At 49.5% G+C, this 21368-nt stretch overlaps 1 protein-coding gene across 1 annotated transcript in view; it reads left to right on the top strand.

Annotated features, from left to right (window-relative positions):
• The window catches only part of LOC309543528 (uncharacterized protein), a 47207-nt gene extending 26067 nt beyond the window's left edge, over positions 1 to 21140 (top strand). The window contains exons 5-8 of the mRNA XM_082276001.1: positions 2168 to 2398; positions 14332 to 14499; positions 18128 to 18283; positions 21014 to 21140. Of these exons, the coding sequence (XP_082132127.1) occupies positions 2168 to 2398; positions 14332 to 14499; positions 18128 to 18283; positions 21014 to 21126 (668 nt within the window). The 3' untranslated portion in view covers positions 21127 to 21140. The remainder of the gene's footprint in view (positions 1 to 2167; positions 2399 to 14331; positions 14500 to 18127; positions 18284 to 21013) is intronic.
• Positions 21141 to 21368: the final 228 nt, after the last annotated feature.

Here is a 21368-nt window from a genome sequence, read left to right as displayed (position 1 = left end):
ATCACATGAGACTACATGACATAACAATGACATCACACGTCACTACATGACATAACAATGACATCACATGAGACTACATGACATAACAATGACATCACACGTCACTACATGACATAACAATGACATCACATGACACTACATGGCACAACAATGACATCACACGTCACTACATGACATAATAATGAATGAGCACAAATCTATCCCCTACTCTCCTCTCTTCTACTCTCCCATCTTCTCCCTCTCTCCTCTCCCCTTCTCTTTCTCCCCTCTTCTTCTCTTACTTTCCCTCCCCTACTGTCTCTTCTTCTCTTACTTTCCCTCCCCTACTGTCTCTTCTTCTCTTTTCTTCTTTGGTCTCCTCTTACCTTCCCTTCACTCCCCTCTCTTCTCTTTCTGTCTCTCCTCTTCCTTTCCTTACCCATCCCTTTCCTCCCCTCCCCTCTCCTTTCTTCTCCTCCCCTCTCCTCTCCTTTCTTCTCCTCCCCTCTCCTCTCCTTTCTTCTCCTCCCCTCTCCTTTCTTCTCCTCCCCACTATTCTCTTGTCTCCTCTTCTCTCCTTTTTCTCTCCTTTTATCTCTTTTTCCTCTCTTCTCCTCTCCTTTCTTCTCCTCCCCTCTCTTCTCTTGTCTCCTCTCCTCTCCTTTTATCTCTTCTTCTCTTTTCTTCTCTCATCTCCTTTCTTCTCCTCTCCTCTTCTCTTGCCTCTTTTTCTGTTTTCGTCTCCCCTCTTCCTTTCTTTACCATCCCTTTCCTCCCCTCTCCTCTCTTCTCCTCCCCACTCTTCTCTTGTCTCTTCTCCTCTCCTCTTCATCTTCTCTTCCTCTTCTCTTGTCTCTTCTTCTCTTTTCGTCTCCCCTCTTCCAATCCTCACCGATCACTTTCCTTCCCTCCCCTCTCCTTTCTTCTCCTCCCCTCCCTTCTCTTGTCTCTTCTTCTTTGCTCTCCTCTCCCCTTCCCTCTCATCTTCTCTCCTCTACCTTTCCCTTCCTCTCCCTCTCCTCTTGTCTCTTCTTCTCTCCTCTTCTTTTCCTTTCCTTTTCTTCCCCTCTCCTTTCTTCTGCTCCCTCCATTCTCTTACTCTCCCTCCTTTCTTGTCCCTTCTTCTCTTTTCTCCTTTCCTCTCCTCTTCCCTTTCCTCCTCTCCTCTCATCTCCTCGCCTCTCCTCTAATCTCCTCGCCTCTCCTCTCCCCTCTTGTCCCTTCTTCTCTTTTCTTCTTTCCATTCCTCTCCTCTCCTCGCCTCTCCTCTCCCCTCTTGTCCCTTCTTCTCTTTTCTTCTTTCCTTTCCTTTCCTTTCCTCTCCTCTCATCTCCTCGCCTCTCCTCTCCTCTCCCCTCTTGTCCCTTCTTCTCTTTTCTTATTTCCTTTCCTCTCCTCTCATCTCCTCTCATCTCCTCGCCTCTCCTCTCCCCTCTTGTCCCTTCTTCTCTTTTCTTCTTTCCTTTCTTCTCCTCTCCTCTCCTCTCCCCTCTTGTCCCTTCTTCTCTTTTCTTCTTTCCTTTCCTCTCCTCTCCTCGCCTCTCCTTTCCTCTCCCCTCTAGTCCCTTCTTCTCTTTTCTTCTTTCCTTTTTTTTTTCCTCTCCTATCCTCTCATCTCCTCTCATCTCCTCGCCTCTCCTCTCCCCTCTTGTCCCTTCTTCTCTTTTCTTCTTTCCTTTCATCTCCTCTCCTCTCATCTCCTCGCCTCTCCTCTCCTCTCCCCTCTTGTCCCTTCTTCTCTTTTCTTCTTTCCTTTCCTCTCCTCTCCTCTCATCTCCTCGCCTCTCCTCTCCTCTCCCCTCTTGTCCCTTCTTCTCTTTTCTTCTTTCCTCTCCTCTCCTCTCCTCTCCTCTCCTCTCCCCTCTTGTCCCTTCTTCTCTTTTCTTCTTTCCTCTCCTCTCCTCTCCTCTCCTCTCCTCTCCTCTCCTCTCCCCTCTTGTCCCTTCTTCTCTTTTCTTCTTTCCTTTCCTCTCCTCTCGCCACAATGAGATGTTCTATCCTGAAGAGAAGATAATATGGCAATCATAGGAGATGATCCTATTACAGACAGTATGCCGATCGTTCCTTGTGTCTGTGCGCATGCCTAGGATATCCCGCGCAATTTTATTTACAAATAAACCCCAAAAAGTTACAATAAATTGTCGGATATTTATAGGATTTCTTCCCCAATCTGTTTCTGTGTTTTAAGACTCCTCCAAAATAAAGAAGCTCGAAAATATTAAGAAAAGCAAAGTCTTCATCCCGGCGTCTGAGCAGGAGGAGCGAATCGCAGCCCTGGAGAAGCTGGCCATCCGCAACCACGAAGCATGGGACGAGGTCCAAGCCAACATCTCACATGTCAATGAGGTGGTGAAGGCACAGACCACTGTCAATGCCTACCTGGCAAAAGTCATTACGGAGGTGTATGAGGAACTGGAAGGTAATTTCTTATCTCAACATGGAACTAAACCCTCCTTACCGCCAAGGAGGCTCTCCTCTCCCTCCCCTCTCCCCTCCTCTCCTCTCCTTCTGCCCATCTCCTCTCCCTCCCCTCTTCCTCTCCCTGTCTTCTCTCCCCTCCCCTTATCACCATCTCCTCCCCTCTCCTCTTTTCTCCCTCCCCTCTCCCCATCTCCTCTCCCCTCTCCCCATCTCCTCTCCTCTTGTCTCCCTCCCCTCTCCCCTCCCTTTTCTCCCATCTCCTCTCCTTCCCCTCTCCTCTCACTCATCTCCTCTTTCTCCCTCTCCTTCTCTCCTCCCCTCTCCTTCTCTCCTCTCCCTCCCCTCACCTCTTTCCTCCCTCTCCCCTCTCTCTCCTCTTTTCTCCCTCTCCTTTCCCTCCCCTCTCCCCCATCTCCTCACCCTCTCTCCTCTTTTTTCTCTCTCCCTCCCCTCACACCTCCCCTCTCCACTCACATCCCTCTCCTCTTTTCTCCCTCTCCTCTCCTCTTTTCTCCATCTCTTCTCCCTCCCCTCTCCTTCTCCCCTCCCCCCTCCCCTCTCCCCTGTTTCCTCTCCCCTCCCCTCTCCTCTCCTCTCCCTCCCCTCTCCTCTTTCCTCCGTTTCTTCTCCTCTCCCTTCCCCTCCCCTCTCCTTTTTTCTCCCTCTCCTCTCCTCTCCCTCCTCTCTCCCTCCCCTGTCTCCTTTCCCTCCCCTCTCCCCTCCTTCTCTCCTCACATCTCCTCTCCCTCCCCTCTCTTTCTCTTTCTCTTTCTCTTCCTCTCCTCTCCCTCTTTTCTCCATCTCCTCTCATCTCTCTACTCCCTCTCCCCTCTCCCTTCTCTCTCCTCTTTTTTCCCTCTCCTCTCTTTTACCTCTTCTCTCCTTCTCTCCTCTCTCTTCACCCTCTCCCCCCACCCTCTCCTTTCCCCTCCCCTCCCTTTTCTTTCTCTCCTCTCCTACTCCTCTCCCTTTCTCTGTCACTCTCTCTATCCTCTTCCTTCCCTCTGCTCTATCCCATCTCCCTCCCCTCTCCTCTTAACTCTGTCTCCTCTCCCTCTCCTCTCCATCTCCCCCCCACCCGTCTCCTCTCCCTCTCCTCTTTTCTACCTCTCCTCTCCCTCCCCTCTCCCTCAACCCCGTCTCCTCTCCCTCCCCTCTCTTTTTCTTTTTACTCTCTCCTTTCCCCTCCCCGCTCCTCTTTTTTTCCTCTCCTCTCGTATTCTCGTCTCTCTCCTCTCCCCCCACCCTCTCTTCTCCCTGCCATCCCCTTCCTCTCCTCTATAATCTCTCTCCCCTCTTTTCTCCCTCTCCTTCCCCTCCCCTACATAGTTACATAGTTACATAGTTTGTATTGATGTTACATAGTTACATAGTTACATAGTTTGTATTGATGTTACATAGTTACATAGTTAGTGAGGTTGAAAAAAGACCTCAGTCCATCCAGTTCAACCTATGATGTGTGCAGTGTTGGTCATCTTACTTTAAAAAAAGTAATTAGTTACAGTTACAAATGACTTCTCCCAAAAAGTAATTGAGTTACTGACTCAGTTACCACATAGAAAAGGTAATTAGTTACTCAGCAAAGTAACTGCCACTTTTTTTTTTCTATTCTATAATGCAATTATGTTCTATAGGATCTTTAATAGTGGTGGCGGTGTGGCACACTGTGGGGGTCTGAGTCCTCCTGACTGTGTGAGTAAATGTTGTGACAGGAAGTCAGGTAAATCTGTGGGTGTTGTCACAGACGGGAGATACATTTCTGCCTTGTTTAGACAATTCAACAATTTCTATTAGGTGTCGGCTACGGAGGTAGTCAGAAAGGTTTAAAGCGGAGTTCCGGCCACAAAATCAACATAGTCGATTTTGTGGCCATCCGCTTGCTTTTCGTCACCTGAAAAAGAAATGGATAGTTACGATTTTTTTTTTTTACTTACCTTGTTATTGTAGAAAAATATACTCACCTTTCTTCCACTTCCTCCCTCGGCGGCCGCGGCCCGCGCTGTCACTTCCGGTTTGCAATGATTCCTGGGAGCTGAACGTCATCGCTCCCAGGAATCAATGCGACGGCACCGGCCCCGCTTATCAGTTCCGGTGCGGCGCCGCATTCCCCGCTAAACAGCTTCTGGGCATGCCCAGAAGCTGTGGAGGAATGCGGCGCCGCACTGGAAGTGACGAGCGGGGCCGGTGCAGGCGCGTTCTGGGAGAAAAGGACACGGAAGAGGACTCGGAAGAGGATCGCGCTGGCTTCAGCTGCCCACATCCGAGATGGCAACGCTGGAGAAGAAATTTCTAAAGGTAAGTATTTCTTCTTGCAGGTGAGTGCGATCCGGGACAGTACAGAGGCTATACATTGTGGAATGTTTTGCCCTGACTGTCCCGGGGGTATTTTTATTGAAAATTTTTTTTCATGGCCGGAACTCCGCTTTAAGGACGTTGGAAAGCTTCAGCTATTCAGAATGAGGCAATTAAGGCCTCTATAAGTTATCCAGAGGATGACTACTGATTGCTGCCTCCTGAGGCTTTGTGCGTTAAGGAGAGCAGTGAGCTGGGAAACTTCTGAAGGTGAGGTGGTGGTGACTTTTTCTGTGTGAAAAGAAAACAAATAGACTATTGGTTTTCTGCTGTATGACCAGCAGTGTCTGCCCAGCAGTAGGTTGGGACAGACTCCATAGGTAGGTTCCTGTGTTGTGAAGGTAGACGCCCCAAGTGGTTTATTTTATGTTTGTTTGATTTATGCTGTTTGGATGCTTGCACTTGTTTCCAGCAAATTGGAAGAATAAACCATAGACCGTTGTTTTCAACCACTCCTCGGCTGTCCCTCTGTGTAGCGAACCCCCCAAGGGGTCACCCACACCCACTACCGAGCCAACCCCTTACACTGTATTTTGTTTTTTTTTTGTTTTTTGGTACCTGCTGCCTGGAGTGGCTGGCTGCTGGTGGTGTGGCACACGGGTGGTGGCGGTGTGGCACACTTGTGGTGGTGGTGTGGCACACTGGTGGTGTGTCACACTGGTGGTGGCGGTGTGGCACACTGGTGGTGGTGGCAGCAGCGTGGCATACTGGTGGTGGCGGTGTGGCACACTGGTGGTGGCGGTGTGGCACACTGGTGGTGATGGTGTGGCATACTGGTGGTGGTGGTTGCAGTGTGGTACACTGGTGGTGGCGGTGTGGCACACTGGTGGTGGTGGCGGTGTGGCACACTGGTGGTGGCAGTGTGGCACACTGATGGTGGCGGTGTGGCACACTGGTGGTGGTGGCACACTGGTGGTGGTGGTGGCGGTGTGGCACACTGAATGTGGTGGTGGGGGGTGTGGCACACTGGTGGTGGCAGTGTGGCACACTGGTGGTGGGGTGTGGGACACTGGTGGTGGTGTGGCACACTGGTGGTGGCGGTGTGGCACACTGGTGGTGGTGGTGGGGGGGTGTGGCACACTGGTGGTGGTGGTGGCGGCAGTGTGGCACACAGGTGGTGGCGGTGTGGCACATTGGTGGTGGCGGTATGGCACACTGGTGGTGGTGGTGTGGCACACTGGTGGTGGTGGGGGTCTGAGTCCTGACTCCTGACTGTGACTGAGTCTGTGAGGTTTTATTTTTTTGGTACCTGCTGTGCTGGCTGCTGGTGGTGGTGTGGCCTGCCCAGGCACTGGCACACTGTGGTTCGGGTCCGTTTGGCTCTGTCCTCCTCCAGGCCTGTCTGTCTTCACTTCTCTCTTCTCTTCTGGGCTGGCTGACTGGTGGTGGACTTCCTGCTACTGCCCTGGAGACTCCTGGTCCTGGACTATATTTTTATAATAAAATCTATATGGCCGCCAGCAACCCACTGGCTGGCAAACTGGCAATGCTCTGCCCTCCTGGGCCTGGCGCGCTGTGCTCTGCCGCTCGCCTCTCCTCCTCCTCTCTCTCTCTCCAGTACCGCGGACAGCGCCGGCCGTGGTCATAAAGGAGAGGGGGAATTACAATTACACTACTGCCATCTAGTGGCGGTAGATGTAATTGTGGTAACGCAGCCGCAGTAGCGGCAACGGCATTACAGGGAGGGCACGAGTATTCAGTTAGATTACTCGTTACCCTCTAAAGTAACTGCGTTAAGTAACGCCGTTTACTTAAAACGCAGTTACTTCCATCACTGGATGTGTGTGTGTGTGTGTTTGCTGCTAACCGTACATTGTATACCCCTGTATGTTGTACATTGTATACCCCTGTATGTTGTACATTGTATACCCCTGTATGTTGTACATTGTATACCCCTGTATGTTGTACATTGTATACCCCTGTATGTTGTACATTGTATACCCCTGTATGTTGTACATTGTATACCCCCTGTATGTTGTACATTGTATACCCCTGTATGTTGTACATTGTATACCCCTGTATGTTGTACATTGTATACCCCTGTATGTTGTACATTGTATACCCCCTGTATGTTGTACGTTGTATACCCCCTGTATGTTGTACATTGTATACCCCTGTATGTTGTACATTGTATACCCCTGTATGTTGTACATTGTATACCCCTGTATGTTGTACATTGTATACCCCCTGTATGTTGTACGTTGTATACCCCCTGTATGTTGTACATTGTATACCCCTGTATGTTGTACATTGTATATCCCTGTACGTTGTACATTGTATACCCCCTGTATGTTGTACATTGTATACCCCTGTATGTTGTACATTGTATACCCCTGTATGTTGTACATTGTATACCCCCTGTATGTTGTACATTGTATACCCCTGTATGTTGTACATTGTATACCCCTGTATGTTGTACATTGTATACCCCTGTATGTTGTACATTGTATACCCCCTGTATGTTGTACATTGTATACCCCTGTATGTTGTACATTGTATACCCCTGTATGGTGTACATTGTATACCCCTGTATGTTATACATTGTATACCCCTGTATGTTGTACATTGTATACCCCCTGTATGTTGTACATTGTATACCCCTGTATGTTGTACATTGTATACCCCCTGTATGGTGTACATTGTATACCCCTGTATGTTGTACATTGTATACCCCTGTATGTTGTGGTCTTTAAGGTGCCCATCTAATAGTTTTTTGAAACTATCGATGCTCCCTGCTGATACCACTGCTTGTGGAAGAGAATTCCACATCCTTACTGCTCTGACAGTAAAGAACCCCCTACGTACTTTAAGGTTAAACCGCCTTTCCTCTAGTTTTAGTGAGTGGCCACGTGTCTTATTGTATCTCCTTTCTCTGAATAGTTTGTTCCCTATGCTAGGGTCACCAGTACAGTATTTGTACATTGATATCATATCCCCTCTCAATCGTCTCTTCTCCAGAGAGAATAAGTTCAGTGCTTGTAGTCTTTCCTCATAGCTGATGTCCTCCATTCCCCTAATTATTTTTGTTGCCCTTCTCTGGACTCTCTCCAGTTCCAGCACATCCTTCCTGAGGACCGGTGCCCAGAACTGGACAGCATACTCCAGATGTGGCCGGACCAGAGTCTTGTAGAGTGGGAGAATAATCTCTTTATTTCTGGAGTGAATCCCCTTTTTTATACATCCCAGTATTCTGTTGGCTTTGCTTGCAGCGGCTTGGCATTGCATGCCACTGCCAAGCCTGTTGTCTACCAGTACCCCCAGGTCCTTTTCCATCCTAGACTCACCCAGAGGTTCCCCCCTAGTAAGTAGCTTGCTTTCTGGTTTCTGGCACCCAAGTGCATTACTTTACATTTTTCAACATTAAACCTCATCTGCCATGTAGTTGCCCCTCCCCCACCCCGTTATTTTGTTCAGGTCTGCTTGTAAGATTTCCATATCCTGCATAGAAGATATTGGCATGCCTAATTTAGTATCATCTGCAAATACTGAGATTGTACTAGATATCCCCTCCTCTAGATCATTTATGAATAAATTAAACAGGATTGGTCCCAGGACAGAACCCTGGGGGACCCCACTTTCCACCCCCGCCCAATCCGAGTACTCCCCATTAATCACCACCCTCTGTACTCTCCCCTGGAGCCAGTTCTCTATCCAGGTACTCACCTTATGGTCCATACCTACCTTCCTTAGTTTGTACAGTAAGCGTTTGTGGGGAACGGTGTCAAAGGCCTTTGCAAAGTCCAGATACACCACATCCACAGGCCTTCCTTTATCCAGATACACCACATCCACAGGCCTTCCTTTATCCAGATACACCGCATCCACAGGCCTTCCTTTATCCAGATACACCACATCCACAGACTTACCTTTATCCAGATACACCACATCCACAGCCCTTCCTTTATCCAGATACACCACATCCACAGACCTTCCTTTATCCAGATACACCACATCCACAGGCCTTCCTTTATCCAGATACACCACATCCACAGACCTTCCTTTATCCAGATACACCACATCCACAGACCTTCCTTTATCCAGATACACCACATCCACAGACCTTCCTTTATCCAGATACACCACATCCACAGACTTACCTTTATCCAGATACACCACATCCACAGGCCTTCCTTTATCCAGATACACCCCATCCACAGGCTTACCTTTATCCAGATACACCACATCCACAGACCTTCCTTTATCCAGATACACCACATCCACAGACCTTCCTTTATCCAGATACACCTCATCCACAGACCTTCCTTTATCCAGATACACCACATCCACAGACCTTCCCTTATCCAGATACACCACATCCACAGGCCTTCCTTTATCCAGATACACCACATCCACAGACCTTCCTTTATCCAGATACACCACATCCACAGACCTTCCTTTATCCAGATACACCACATCCACAGACCTTCCTATATCCAGATACACCACATCCACAGACTTACCTTTATCCAGATACACCACATCCACAGACCGTCCTTTATCCAGATACACCACATCCACAGACCTTCCTTTATCCAGATACACCCCATCCACAGACCTTCCTTTATCCAGATACACCACATCCACAGACCTTCCTTTATCCAGATACATCACATCCACAGACCTTCCTTTATCCAGATACACCACATCCACAGACCTTCCTTTATCCAGATACACCACATCCACAGCCCTTCCTTTATCCAGATACACCACATCCACAGGCCTTCCTTTATCCAGATACACCACATCCACAGACCTTCCTTTATCCAGATACACCACATGCACAGGCCTTCCTTTATCCAGATACACCACATCCACAGCCCTTCCTTTATCCAGATACACCACATCCACAGACCTTCCTTTATCCAGATACACCACATGCACAGGCCTTCCTTTATCCAGATACACCACATCCACAGACCTTCCTTTATCCAGATACACCACATCCACAGGTCTTCCTTTATCTAGATACACCACATCCACAGGCCTTCCTTTATCCAGATACACCACATCCACAGACCTTCCTTTATCCAGATACACCACATCCACAGGTCTTCCTTTATCCAGATACACCACATCCACAGGCCTTCCTTTATCCAGATACACCACATCCACAGGCTTTCCTTTATCCAGATACACCACAATCCACAGGTCTTCCTTTATCCAGATACACCACATCCACAGACCTTCCTTTATCCAGATACACCACATCCACAGACCTTCCTTTATCCAGATACACCACATCCACAGACGTTCCTTTTATCCAGATACACCACATCCACAGACCTTCCTTTATCTAGATGGCAGCTCACTTATCATCCCCTCCAATATCTTGCAGACTACAGATGTTAGGCTGACTGGCCTATAGTTACACGGGATACATCTCGGCCCTTTTTTAAATATTGGTACCACGTTGGCTTTTCTCGAATCAGCTGGCACCATACCCGTCTGTAAACTATCCTTAAAAATTAAGAATAATGGTCTGGCCATCACCTGGCTGAGTTCTTTAAGGACCCTCAGGTGTAAGCCATCCGGTCCCGGGGATTTATTTATGTTTAGTTTTTCAAGTCCAATTCTGAGTCTTCTGTTAACCATGGGGGGGGGGGGGGGGCTTCCTGTGACGTGTTATTAACTTTAACATTACAGTCTAGATCAGTGGTTCTCAACTCCGGTCCTCGGGACCCACCAACAGGCCAGGTTGCAAGATAACTAAATTACATCACAGGTGATCTCATTTCCTCTCATGATTGCAGTATTCTAGTCTGCATCCCCCAAGGTAATACTTAAAATCTGGCCTGTTAGTGGGTCCCGAGGACTGGAATTGAGAACCACTGTCTAGATAACGTATCCCTCAATTATTTTGTGAAGACTGAAGAGAAGAATTTATTTTAGCACTCCGCTTCTCTCTGTCCAATGTAACCAGAGTCCCTTCATCATCATCACTCCTCTTTGCCCCCCCATATCCTCTCCCTCCCCTTCCTCTTTCTCCCTCTCCCCTCCCCTCTCCTTCCATATCCTCTCCCTCCCCTTTCCTTTTTTCTCCCTCTCCTCTCCCCTCCCCTATCCCCCTCCCCATATCCTCTCCCTCCTCTCTCCCTCTCCCCCCATAATCCCTCTCCCTCCCCTTTCCTCTTTTCTCCCTCTCCCCTCCCCTCTCCTTCCATATCCTCTCCCTCCCCTTTCCTTTTTCTCCCCTCTCCTCTCCCCTCCCTATCCCCCTCCCCATATCCTCTCCCTCCTCTCTCCCTCTCCCCCATATCCTCTCCCTCCCCTTTCCTCTTTTCTCCCTCTCCTCTCCCACCTCTCTCCCTTCTCCCCTCCCCTCTCCTTCAATTTCCTCTCACCCCCTTTCCTTTTTTTCTCCCTCTTCTCTCCCCCTCCCCCATATCCTCTCCCTCCCCTCTCCCCCACATCCTCTCCCTCCCCTCTTCTCTTTGCTCTCTCTCCTCTCACCTCCCATCTCCCCCGTGTCCTCTCCTTCCCCTCTCCTTTTTCTCCCTCTACTCTCCTCACCTCCTCTCCTCTTCTCTCCTCTCCCTCCCCTCTCTCCCCATCTCCTCTCCTCTCCATCTCTCCCCTCCTTCCCTCCTCTCTCTGCCCACTCCTCTCCCCCCCCTCTCCTCTCCCTTCCCTCTCCCCCACCCTCTCCTCTCCCCTCCCTGTCCTCTTCCCTGTCCTCTTTCCTCCCCTCTCCTCTTTATTCCCTCTCCTCTCCTTTTCTCCTCTCTCCTTATTTCGCCCGCTCTCCTCTCCTCTCTCCTCTTTTCTCCCTCTCTTCCCTCCTGCACCTCACCCTCTCCTCTCCCTCCTCTTTTCCCCTCTTCTCTCCTCCCCTCTCTCTTCTCCCTCCCTCCCCTCTCCCCATCTCCTCTCCCTCCGCTTTCCTCTTTTCTCCCTCTCCCCTCCCTGTCTCCTCTCCCTCCCCTCACCTCTTTCCCCCTCTCCCTCCCTCTTTTTTTCATCTCCTCTCCTTTTCTCCTCTATCTCCTACCTCCTCTTTTCTCCCTCTCTTTCACTCCTTCTCTCCTCCCCTCTGCCCTCTCTTCTCCCTTCTCTCCCCCTACCATTTCTCTCCCTTCTCTCCCCTCCCTCTCCTCGCTCTCTCGCATCCTCTCTTCTCCCTCCCCTTTTCCTCTCCTCTCCCCCTCTCCCTCCCCTGTCTCCTCTTTCTCCCCTCTCCTCTTTTCTCCCTCTTCCTCTCCCTTCCCTCGCCCCTCCTCTTTCCCCCGTCTCCCTCTCCCTCTCTCTCCTCCCCCTCTCCCCCATCTCCTCTCCTCACCTCTCTTCTTTTCTCCCTCTCCTCTCCCCTCTCCTCCCCTTCCCCGTCCCTCTCCCTCCCTCTTTCTCCCTCTCCCCTCCCTCCGCTCTTACCCATCTCCTCTCCCTCCCTTCTCCTCTTTCTCCTTTCTCCCCTCCTTCTCTCCCTCCTCTCTCTTCACCTCTCCTCTCCCTTCCCTCCCCCACCCTCTCCTTCTCTCCCCTTCCTCTCCTCTCTCCCCTCCCTCTTCTTTCCCTCTATCCTCTCCTGCCCCTCCCGCTTTCTCTCCCTTCCCTCTCCTCTCTCCTCTCCCTTCCCCTCTCCTCTTCTATTCACTCTCTCCTCTCCTATCTCTCCCCTTCCTCTCCTCTTTCCCCTCCCCTAATCTTCCTCTTTTCTCTCCCCTCTCTCTCTATCCTCTCCATCTCCTCTTCCTCTTCTCTCCCCCCGTCTCCTCTCCCTCCCCTCCCCTTCTCCTCTCCTCTCCCTCCCCTCTCCTCTTTTCTCCCTTTCCTCTCCTCTCCCCTCCCTCCTCCCCTCCCTCTCCTCTCCCTTGTCTCCTCTTTTCTCCCTCCCTTCTCACCCATTACCTCTCCCTCTCCTCTTTTCTCCCTCTTCCCCATTTCCTCTCCCTCGCCTCTTTTTTGTCCCTCTCCTTCCCTCTCCTCTTTTCTCCCTCTCTCCCTCTCCTTATCTCATCTTTTCTTCCTCTCTCCCCTCCTTCTCTCCTCTCTCTCCGCCCTTAGTTACATAGTTACATAGTTAGTGAGGCTGAAAAAAGACACAAGTCCATCCAGTTCCAGTCCGCCCTCTTCTATCCCTCACCACCCTATCCTCTCCTTTCTCTCCTCTCCTTTTCTCTCTATCCTCTCTTCATCCCTCCCCTCTTCCTCTCCTCTCTCCCATTCCTCTTTCCCCATCTCCTCCCCCTTCCCTCTTTTCTCCCTCTCCTCTCCCATTCCCTCTCCCTTCCCCTCTCCCCCATGTCGCTCCCTGCCTTCTCCTATTTTTTCCCTCACCTCTCCCTTCTGTCTCCTCTTTTCTCAATCTCCTCTCCCTCTCCCCTCCCCCTCCCCTCCCCTCCCCTCCCCTCTACCCATATCGCTCCCTCCCTTATCCCTTTTTTCCGTCTCCTCTCCTCTCCCTCCCCTCTTCTCTTTTCTCCCTCTCTTTCCTTTCTCTCCTCTTCCCATCTCCTCTCCCACCCCTCTCCTCTCTTTTCTCTCCCTCTCTCCCCTCCTTCTCTCCTCTCTCCCCCCACCCTCTCCTCTCCCCTTCCTACTTCTTGCTATTGGTGGATGGGAGATAGCTCCAGGAAAAACCTCTTCCTATTGGTGGATGGGAGATAGCGCCAGGAAAAACCTCTTCCTATTGGTGGATGGGAGATAGCGCCAGGAAAAACCTCTTCCTATTGGTGGATGAGAGATAGCACCAGGAAAAACCTCTTCCTATTGGTGGATGGGAGATAGCGCTAGGAAAAACCTCTTCCTATTGGTGGATGGGAGATAGCGCCAGGAAAAACCTTTTCCTATTGGTGGATGGGAGATAGCTCCAGGAAAAACCTCTTCCTATTGGTGGATGGGAGATAGCTCCAGGAAAAACCTCTTCCTGTCTGTGGAATATGTTTTACACATGTGCAGTTCCGGAGTCAGCTGATTCTTGATTGGCTGAGCTTAGGAGATCCATGGTTTACAGCAACAAACTGATCTGAGCAGTGCAGAGATTTCCAGGATATGTTACCAGTGGGTGGCTTTCGTTCCCAGGGGGCAGCACCCCTTCCTGGAATAGGCAGAGGATGACTCTGTGACTCCACACCTCTGCACCACCTACCAAAATGTATGAAGTGAGGAAGGAGCCTTCCATGAGCTATCCCTCCTCGTCTGGAACCTGACCCTATGCTAAGTCCTAAGGTGGGCTCCCTTACTTACTAAGGTTTCCTCACCCAAGATGGCTGCCAAAGTCTCTTGAGAGTTCAGTGTCCAATCTAACCACTTCTCCTCTGGAGGCACTGGCCAGGATCACTTCATTTCCATTATGAGACTCCCCTTCCCATGTAGTAATGACACAGAGCCACCTATAGGCAGGGAGGCTAACTGCACCTGCCTACAAGTGTGTGTAAGGCCCCTGGCACACACAGCCGTCTAGGTGCAGAGTGCCCATCCTAGGTTTGTAGTGTGCCCAGGATAGAGAGGTGCAGAATCCAGTCCCTCTGCAGGCTGGCACGGTCTATGTGGCCCTCATCTTTCCTTTTCCTTCTTTAAGTACATTCTAGTTAGAGTTCCTCTTTGGTGTTCAGATGATAATGAGTCCTTTCTTCTCCGCAGAGCTGAAATCCAAGATGGAATCCTCCCAGAACCAGCACAGCCCGTACGCCGAGGTCTTCCATCACACCACCAATATCCTGAATCTGCTGCTGAAAGAAGAGCTGATGGACCGTAGATCCCTCCGGGGGGAGGAGGATAAACTGGACAGGATCCGCACCAAGCTGGATGGTAAGTCACCAACCTGTAAGGGTCACTATATATCATGTGCAATGACGTGTGTGTGACCAGATTGATCTAGAGTCACCACAGTCACCCAAAAAAACCTGCACCCCTGGAGGAAGGATTGGGGGAAGAAGTATAAAGTAACACAAAGAGTCACTTTTAGAGATAAATGAGTCAATAGGCTCGGGTGAGTGTTACCCAAGAAAGTGTAAGGGTGACCCCATGTTACCCTAGAAAGTGTTAGGGTGACCCCATGTTACCATAGAAAGTGTTAGGGTGACTCCATGTTACCATAGAAAGTGTTAGGGTGACCCCATGTTACCGTAGAAAGTGTTAGGGTGACCCCATGTTACCATAGAAAGTGTTATGGTGACCCCATGTTACCCTAGAAAGTGTTAGGGTGACCCCATGTTACCGTAGAAAGTGTTAGGGTGACCCCATGTTACCGTAGAAAGTGTTAGGGTGACCCCATGTTACCATAGAAAGTGTTAGGGTGACCCCATGTTACCATAGAAAGTGTTAGGGTGACCCCATGTTACCCTAGAAAGTGTTAGGGTGACCCCATGTTACCCTAGAAAGTGTTAGGGTGACCCCATGTTACCATAGAAAGTGTTAGGGTGACCCCATGTTACCATAGAAAGTGTTAGGGTGACCCCATGTTACCATAGAAAGTGTTAGGGTGACCCCATGTTACCATAGAAAGTGTTAGGGTGACCCCATGTTACCGTAGAAAGTGTTAGGGTGACCCCATGTTACCGTAGAAAGTGTTAGGGTGACCCCATGTTACCGTAGAAAGTGTTAGGGTGACTCCATGTTACCCTAGAAAGTGTTAGGGTGACCCCATGTTACCATAGAAAGTGTTAGGGTGACCCCATGTTACCGTAGAAAGTGTTAGGGTGACTCCATGTTACCCTAGAAAGTGTTAGGGTGACCCCATGTTACCATAGAAAGTGTTAGGATCCGATGACTCCATGTTACCCTAGAAAAGCATTACGAGGACTCCATGATACTATAGAGAGTGCTATGAGAACTTCTTGCTACCATAGAGTGTGTTAGGAGGACTCCATGTTACCATAGATAGTGCTATGAGAACTCAGTGTTACCATAGAGAGTGTTAGGAGGACTCAGTATTACCATAGAGTGTGTTAGGAGGACTCCATGTTACCATAGAGAGTGTTAGGAGGACTCCATGTTACCATAGATAGTGATATGAGAACTCAGTTTTACCATAGAGAGTGTTAGGAGGACTCCATGTTACCATAGAGAGTGTTAGGAGGACTCAGTGTTACCATAGAGAGTGTTAGGAGGACTCAGTATTACCATAGAGAGTGTTAGGAGGACTCAGTATTACCATAGAGAGTGTTAGGAGGACTCAGTATTACCATAGAGAGTGTTAGGAGGACTCAGTATTACCATAGAGAGTGTTAGGAGGACTCAGTATTACCATAGAGAGTGTTAGGAGGACTCAGTGTTACCATAGAGAGTGTTAGGAGGACTCAGTGTTACCATAGAGAGTGTTAGGAGGACTCCATGTTACCATAGATAGTGATATGAGAACTCAGTTTTACCATAGAGAGTGTTAGGAGGACTCCATGTTACCATAGAGAGTGTTAGGAGGACTCAGTGTTACCATAGAGAGTGTTAGGAGGACTCAGTATTACCATAGAGAGTGTTAGGAGGACTCAGTATTACCATAGAGAGTGTTAGGAGGACTCAGTATTACCATAGAGAGTGTTAGGAGGACTCAGTATTACCATAGAGAGTGTTAGGAGGACTCAGTGTTACCATAGAGAGTGTTAGGAGGACTCCATGTTACCATAGATAGTGCTATGAGAACTCAGTGTTACCATAGAGAGTGTTAGGAGGACTCAGTATTACCATAGAGAGTGTTAGGAGGACTCAGTGTTACCATAGAGAGTGTTAGGAGGACTCCATGTTACCATAGATAGTGCTATGAGAACTCAGTGTTACCATAGAGAGTGTTAGGAGGATTCCACGTTATGATAGAGTCACTGTCCTCAGTCTTCCAAGTTGGTTGATATGTTCGTTGTTTTTCACCCTGCAAGAGGGCATCTTAGGAGTGCAGGGCATCAGTGAGCATGGCATTCTGGACTCACAATGATGCAGAGAGCAGCACTAAAATCTGAGGGTGTCTGGGGCTGGCACAATAAGGTGTGGACATCTGGGGGGTCTGGAGGTGGGAGGATGAGGCACTGATATCTGGGGGGTCTGGAGGTGGGAGGATGAGGCACTGATATCTGGGGGGTCTGGAGGTGGGAGGATGAGGCACTGATATCTGGGGGGTCTGGAGGTGGGAGGATGAGGCACTGATATTTGGGGTGGGGGGGTCTAGGAGTGGGGAATGAGGCACAGACATCTGGGAGTAGGAGGGTGAGGCTCTGATATCGGGGGGGGGGGGGGCAGGAGGGCAAGGCAATGATATCTAGGGGTCTGGGAGTGGGAGGAGGAATCACAAATATCTGGGGGTAGGAGGATGAGGCACTGATATCTGGGGGAAGGAGGAGAAGGCGCTGATATCTAGGGGTGTCTGTGAACAGGAGGATGGGGCACTGATATCTAGGGGTGTCTGGGGGCAGGAGGATGAGGTACTGATATCAGGGGGGTCTGGGAGTGGGAGAATGAAGCACAGACATCTGGGGATAGGGGGTTGAGGTACTGTTATCAGGGGCAGGAGGATGAGGCACTGATATCTAGGGGTGTCTAGGGGCAGGGGGATGAGGCACATATCTGGGGAAAGGAGGGTGAGGCACTGATATCTGGGGGTGTCTGGGAGTAGGAGGCCGAGGCACTGATATCTGGGGGTGTCTGGGAGTAGGAGGATGAGGTACTGATATCTAGGGGTGTCTAGGGGCAGGGGGATGAGGCACATATCTGGGGAAAGGAGGGTGAGGCACTGATATCTGGGGGTGTCTGTGAGTAGGAGGATGAGGTACTGATATCTAGGGGTGTCTAGGGGCAGGGGGATGAGGCACATATCTGGGGAAAGGAGGGTGAGGCACTGATATCTGGGGGTGTCTGGGAGTAGGAGGATGAGGTACTGATATCTAGGGGTGTCTGGGAGTAGGAGGATGAGGCACTGATATCTGGGGAAAGGAGGGTGAGGCACTGATATCTGGGGGTGTCTGTGAGTAGAAGGATGAGGCACTGATATCCAGGGGTGTCTGGGAGTAGAAGGATGAGGCACTGATATCTAGGGGTGTCTGGGAATAGGAGGATGAGGCACTGATATCTAGGGGGGTCTGGGAGTGGGAGGATGAAGCACAGATATCTGGGGGTGTCTGGGAGTAGGAGGATGAGGCACTGATATCTGGGGGTGTCTGGGAGTAGGAGGATGAGGCACTGATATCTGGGGGTGTCTGTGAGTAGGAGGATGAGGTACTGATATCTGGGGGTGTCTGTGAGTAGGAGGATGAGGCACTGATATCTAGGGGTGTCTGTGAGTAGGAGGATGAGGCACTGATATCTGGGGGTGTCTGCAGCAGGAATGGGTCTGAAATTGGGCTGTACTATGTAGTGGTACTTGCAGTCCTTGATGATCATTATTTGGGGGTATGTCATACTTTTCTCTGACCAAATTTGACAGATGTGTCCTCTGGTCATTTCTCCTCCTCAGACCTCCGGGACTTTGCCTGGAACGTTAAGCTCCGCCTTCGTGATATGGAGGAAACTCTGGACACTGACAGGACGAAGGTGACAGATGTCCAGGATTCCATTTCCCACAATCTGGAGACAGTGGAAACTCTGCAGGGACACATATCCGTTCTGCAAGGTAATCAGTGCAAGGGTGTTGTAGGTCACCCCCCCCCCCCCCAGCCTTTGGATACTGAACTAACAAAAGGGCCCCACATGGGCCACAACTTTTCAGGGACAGCTGACCCCAAACTAGGCCCCTGGGATCCAAAGTAGAACTCCTTGATGGTTCCACCCTTCAGGCCATAATCCCAGATAGGAGAACACAGTTCTTGTCTATATAGGGGTCCCATGATTCCATGGTTACAGGGGAGGTTATCAGGGAGTCTCCACCCATATCTGAGGCCAGTGCTACACAGGTGTCCACATATCACAGCTGGTACACCGGAGGAACCTTTCCAGTCACCAAGGATTCACCTCCCTCAAAGGGGAGAATTATTTTTCTTCAAAGGTTTACAAAGATAGAAAATACTGCTCTGGTAGAGTCCCTACACATGGTACAGTGTCCCCCCATGTACATTCCCAGAGAGGGTAGTCACCCCACACAACAGACTCACAGTTCATTGGGTTCCCAATGAAGAGTGCCAAGAATGGATGGGGAGTCCTCAGTCTATACTCAGCTATGGCTACAGCAGTCTATGGAGGCTTAAAGTCCTCCTTCGAGGATCCCTCCGCAGTGTGTTCTCCTTCATGTCCTTCAACTCTATATTGCCCTCCTCCTTCACTCCTCTCTCCAATACCTAGAGCAACCCATAATGAGGAGTAACCCGATGTGACCCCCAATCCTCCGTGTTCTCCATGTCCTTTCACCTCTACATCGCCGTCCTCCCTCACTCTTCTCTATAATATCTAGAACAACACCGGAGGAGTAACCCCAATCTTCTTTGTTCACCATGTCCTTCCACCTCTACATTGCTCTCCTCCCTAACTCCTCTCTACAAAATCTAGAACAACCCATAAGGAGGAGTAACCTCTGTGTGACCCCAATCCTTGGCGTTCTGCATGTCCTTCCACCTCTTCATCACCCTCACTCCTCTCTACAATATCTAGAACAACCCATAAGGAGGAATAAGCCCATGTAAACCCCAATCCTTTGTGTACTCCATGTTCTTCCACCTCTACATCACCTTCCTCCCTCACTCCTCTTTCCAATATTTAGAACATAAGGAGTAGTAACCCCATGTGACCCCAATCCTCAGTGTTCTTCATGTCTTCCCACCTCATCACCCTCCTCCCTCACTCTTTTCTCGAATATTTAGAAAAACACCTGAGGAGGAGTAACCCCATGTAACCCCAATCCTCAGTGTTCTCCATGTCCTTCCACCCCTTCATTGCCCTCCTTTCTCACTCCTCTCCACAATATCTAGAACAACTCATAACAAGGAGGAGCCCTGTGTAACCCCAATCTTCTGTGTTCTCCATATCCTTCCACCTCTTCATCACCCTCCTCCCTCACTCCTCTCTACTTGATAAAACACAGTGGACCAATACCAGCAGATGACATGACTCCCCAAATCATCCCCGACTGTGGAAACTTCAAACTGGACCTCATGCAACTTGGATTCTGTGCCTCTCCACTCGTCCTCCAGACTTTGGGACCTTGATTTTCAAATGAAATGCAAAATATACTTTCATCCAAAAAGAGGACTTTGGACCACTGAGCAACAGTCCAGTCCTTCTTCTCCTTAGCCCAGGTAAGACCCATCTGACGTTGTCTCTGGTTCAGGAGTGGCTTGACACAAGGAATGCGACAGTTGTAGCCCATTTTCTGGATACATCACTGACACCATCCGTAGTTCAGTCCTTGTGAATCTCCCCCAAATTCTTGAATGGCCTTTCCTTTACAATCCTCCTAAGGCTGCGATTATCCCTGTTGCCTATGCACCTTTTTCCACCACACATTTTCCTTCAACTCAACTTTCTAATAATATGCTTGGATACAGCACTCTGTAAACAGCAATGACCTTTTGTGACTTACCCTTCTTGTGGAGGGTGTCAATGACTGTCTTCTGGACAACTGTCAAGTCAGAAGTCTTCTCCATGATTGTGTAACCTACTGAACCATACTGAGAGACCATTTAAAGGCTCAGGAAACCTTTACAGGTGTTTTGAGTGAGGCAGCTGATCAGAGGGTGACACCATGAGTCTCCAATAGAGGGTGACACCATGAGTCTCCAATGGAGGGTGACACCATGAGTCTCCAATAGAGGGTGACACCATGAGTCCACAATATTCAACTTTTTCACAATATTCTAATTTTCTGAGATACTGCATTTTGGGTTGGCACTAGCTGCAAGCCATAATCATCAAAATAAAATGAAAGCAGTGGAAACGATTGGCTCCTGCTGCTGTCAATCAAGTCCGGGGGTGGGGCCGAGCTGTGCAGTATGTGTGTCTATGGACTCACACAACCCGGCTCTGGAGTGAATGCATGTGTGCCTCCATAGGAAGTGTCTTTGTATGGTGGTGCAACGAGAAGAGGAGAAGCCGAGAGGGGACCCCAGAAGAGGAGGATCGGGGGCCGCTCTGTGAAAAATGATCACGAAGCCGGTAAGTATAACTTGTTTGTTATTTTTGAAAAAGACATTTTAACCTTAATGACCTCTTTAGGTAGAAATACATAAAAGAACGTGTAGGGAAAGATGTTTCTACATTCAGGGTGTTGAATCTCAAATGACTGCAGTGCAGGTACTGGGGGAACCAATAGGCACGCGTCCACCCAAAACTGAAACCACTCTAACACCTTGTTCATCTTTTCGGGAGACACAGATTTGTGCAGTGTTGGATTTATCTATTTTTTTTCCTTCAGTTTCCAGAGATGAGCTGCAGGCCACTGTGAACAACATCAGCTGGGGATTGACTGTCGTCAGTACGATTGGAATCCTAATCTTGATGAACAGATTTCATTTGACTTATCTATAGAAGAGGACTTGAATGAAGACAACTGTGAATTCCAATAAGAAGCTGCTTCAGTGAATGATTTGTGAATCTGGGTCTGGTGAAAGCCGTCATCTCCCCCCCAAGAGGACTGTCCTCAGCTAAGGAAGGGTCTTCCAGTGTGTAGATGCATTGGATACAAAGATGTGAGAATCTTCCAATCATCTTCTGGTGGGCCTGGTACATATAAGCACCTTTGTTTCATCTTTACAATACTCTTATATTCT

Source organism: Pelophylax lessonae (genome assembly GCF_965119305.1).
Source record: "Pelophylax lessonae genome assembly, contig: HAP1_SCAFFOLD_161, whole genome shotgun sequence".
Taxonomy (NCBI): Eukaryota; Metazoa; Chordata; class Amphibia; order Anura; family Ranidae; genus Pelophylax; species Pelophylax lessonae.
The sequence above is the reverse complement of the archived record's forward strand: the minus strand, read 5'-3'. Positions and strand labels throughout refer to the sequence as shown.